Here is a 3,968-nt window from a genome sequence, read left to right on the forward strand (position 1 = left end):
TAACACACAGAGTTACGTTACAGTAACACACAGAGTTACGTTACTGTAACACACACAGTTACGTTACAGTAACACACACAGTTACGTTACAGTAACACACAGAGTTACGTTACTGTAACACACAGAGTTACGTTACAGTAACACACAGAGTTACGTTACAGTAACACACAGAGTTACGTTACAGTAACACACAGAGTTACGTTACAGTAACACACAGAGTTACATTACAGTAACACACAGAGTTACATTACAGTAACACACAGAGTTACGTTACAGTAACACACAAAGATACGTTACAGTAACACACAGAGTTACGTTACAGTAACACACACAGTTACGTTACAGCAACACACACAGTTACGTTACAGTAACACACAGAGTTACATTACAGTAACACACAGAGTTACGTTACAGTAACACACACAGTTACGTTACAGTAACACACACAGTTACGTTACAGTAACACACAGAGTTACATTACAGTAACACACAGAGTTACATTACAGTAACACACAGAGTTACGTTACAGTAACACACAGAGTTACGTTACAGTAACACACAGAGTTACGTTACAGTAACACACAGAGTTACGTTACAGTAACATACACAGTTACGTTACAGCAACACACACAGTTACGTTACAGTAACACACAGAGTTACATTACAGTAACACACAGAGTTACGTTACAGTAACACACACAGTTACGTTACAGCAACACAGTAACAGTTACGTTACAGTAACACACACAGTTACGTTACAGCAACACACACAGTTACGTTACAGTAACACACAGAGTTACGTTACAGTAACACACAGAGTTACATTACAGTAACACACAGAGTTACGTTACAGTAACACACAGAGTTACGTTACAGTAACACACACAGAGTTACATTACAGTAACACACAGAGTTACGTTACAGTAACACACAGAGTTACGTTACAGTAACACACAGAGTTACGTTACAGTAACACACAGAGTTACATTACAGTAACACACAGAGTTACATTACAGTAACACACAGAGTTACGTTACAGTAACACACACAGAGTTACATTACAGTAACACACACAGAGTTACATTACAGTAACACACAGAGTTACGTTACAGTAACACACACAGTTACGTTACAGCAACACACACAGTTACGTTACAGTAACACACAGAGTTACGTTACAGTAACACACAGAGTTACGTTACAGTAACACACACAGAGTTACGTTACAGTAACACACACAGTTACGTTACAGTAACACACAGAGTTACGTTACAGCAACACACAGAGTTACGTTACAGTAACACACACAGTTACGTTACAGTAACACACAGAGTTACGTTACAGTAACACACAGAGTTACATTACAGTAACACACACAGTTACGTTACAGTAACACACAGAGTTACGTTACAGTAACACACAGTTACATTACAGTAACACACAGAGTTACGTTACAGTAACACACAGAGTTACGTTACAGTAACACACACAGAGTTACGTTACAGTAACACACACAGTTACGTGACAGTAACACACAGAGTTACGTTACAGTAACACACAGAGTTACATTACAGTAACACACAGAGTTACGTTACAGTAACACACAGAGTTACGTTACAGTAACACACAGAGTTACATTACAGTAACACACAGAGTTACGTTACAGTAACACACAGAGTTACATTACAGTAACACACACAGTTACGTTACAGTAACACACAGAGTTACGTTACAGTAACACACAGAGTTACGTTACAGTAACACACAGAGTTACATTACAGTAACACACAGAGTTACTTTACAGTAACACACACAGTTACGTTACAGCAACACACAGAGTTACATTACAGTAACACACAGAGTTACGTTACAGTAACACACAGAGTTACGTTACAGTAACACACAGAGTTACATTACAGTAACACACAGAGTTACGTTACAGTAACACACAGAGTTACATTACAGTAACACACACAGTTACGTTACAGTAACACACAGAGTTACGTTACAGTAACACACACAGTTACGTTACAGTAACACACAGAGTTACGTTACAGTAACACACAGAGTTACGTTACAGTAACACACAGAGTTACGTTACAGTAACACACAGTTACGTTACAGTAACACAGAGTTACGTTACAGTAACACACAATGTAACTCTGTATGTAACTGTAAAGTGTCTTGAGATCCCTATTGTGTCTCGACCTGAGTCGTGACATGGATGTATTGTTACACGCCTAAGCTCTAATCACTATTCCTCTGATTTTGTTGGTTTATTCCCCAGAGTTTCAGCGCTATGGAGATTCCCACCGGATGAGGGCAGCGATGCGCTCGGTCACAGTAACGCCACATTCACACCCGTCTGCCTTTTAGCTGCACCCTGCGGTCCTGCAACATGCAGAGTTCCTGGAAGAGTCCTGTCCGCGGGCCTTCCTGAACCACCCATGCCTGTCATCCCCATCCCACGGAGGGTGCGCTCCTTCCACGGCCCTCACACCACCTGCATGCACTCCGCCTGTGGCCCGGCGCGCACCACACAGCTCGTCCGCACCAAATACAACAACTTTGACCTGTACCTGAAGTCTCGATGGATGTATAGTTTCATCCGGTTCCTCCTGTACTTCGGCTGCAGCCTCTTTACCTCCCTCCTCTGGGTGGCGCTGTCTGCGCTCTTCTGCCTTCAGTACGTCAGCGTGCGGATTTTCCTTCGCCTTCAGTACAAGCTGTCCGTCATTCTCCTTCTGCTGGGTCACCGGCGACTGGACTTCGGCATCGTCAATGATCTGTTCATATACAGCATGCATGTGACCATGTTTCTGATCGGAGGCCTGGGCTGGTGTTTCATGGTCTTTGTTGATATGTGAAGTTCTGATTGGGTGAATAAAAATAATGAATCAAACCCACTTGACGAAACATTTGAGCGACGTCTTTAAAGAAGAGCAACGTGCGTTTCATCGTGAGAAAAATGTTGTGAGTGTGCATGTTTTAAATGTTGTATTTTAACACTGTGCACAAGAATAAACCCAATGTTTCATACATCTTTAGATCTGCTCGTGCCTCGATTTAATGCCTACGTTTCCTTTTTGAAAAGTCGGTCTTTTATCACGGTTTCTCTTCCTCGTGCAGCAAACCCGTCACTAATGGACTTATCAGACTGTATTATTTGTCTGTTGCCAATCAGAGCATGAGTCCGATGCCCGTGTTGCATTAGTGTGGCGTTATTGGCGCCAGCCTGGCATGAAAGGAAAGTGAGCGAGTACAATCTCCTATTGTTTGAGGATCAAACATCATATGCCTCATACTTGGCCGAGCATGCTCTTTTGTTCTGAACCCGCACGGACACCGGTGACATTGGAGAGCTCCGGCCGGAGGGGTCAGTGACTCGATGCACTGACACACATGTACATCTGTCGAGTGGCTGGAATATGACCCGTGTCAAACGGCCGAACTCTCGGAGGGACACGTATCCACGACTGCGGACGCGCGCACATGGCGGCGGTGGTGTAGCACAGTTCAATCACATCTCAGGAACAGCACTCAAACAGTGTTAATCTCGCTGGTGTGTGTGACGTTACGGTTTCTGTGTGTAATAAATGTGAGCCAGACAATTGTGTCCTAATTTGTTTTAAAGAAACATTCTTTTTGCTCACAAAAAATTGCAAAAAAGTTACACTGTGAAACGATTAATCGCATCCAAAATAATAGTTTGTGTTTACATAGCATGTGTGTGTAGTGTGTATAATTATTTTGTTTATATAGTATAAATACACACACATGCATGTATATTTAAGAAAAATTAAATATAATTTAAATATTAAAGTATATACATAAATACTTCTTAAATATATAGATGCATGTGTGTGTATTTATACTATATAAACAAAATAATTATACACACTAGACTGTAAAAAAATATTTTTATGATTTATCACAACTTTTTATCTTGTCAAATCAACTTCGATAAC

General features: G+C 41.2%; 1 protein-coding gene across 1 annotated transcript in view; it reads left to right on the forward strand.

The window, feature by feature from the left end:
• Positions 1-3,647, forward strand: part of tmem250 (transmembrane protein 250) — a 5,261-nt gene extending 1,614 nt beyond the window's left edge. Inside the window, exon 2 of the mRNA XM_079608128.1 lies at positions 2,288-3,647. Within this exon, the coding sequence (XP_079464254.1) occupies positions 2,288-2,867 (580 nt within the window). The 3' untranslated portion in view covers positions 2,868-3,647. The remainder of the gene's footprint in view (positions 1-2,287) is intronic.
• Positions 3,648-3,968: the final 321 nt, after the last annotated feature.

This window comes from Phoxinus phoxinus, assembly GCF_949152265.1.
Source record: "Phoxinus phoxinus genome assembly, chromosome: 3".
Lineage (NCBI taxonomy): Eukaryota > Metazoa > Chordata > Actinopteri > Cypriniformes > Leuciscidae > Phoxinus > Phoxinus phoxinus.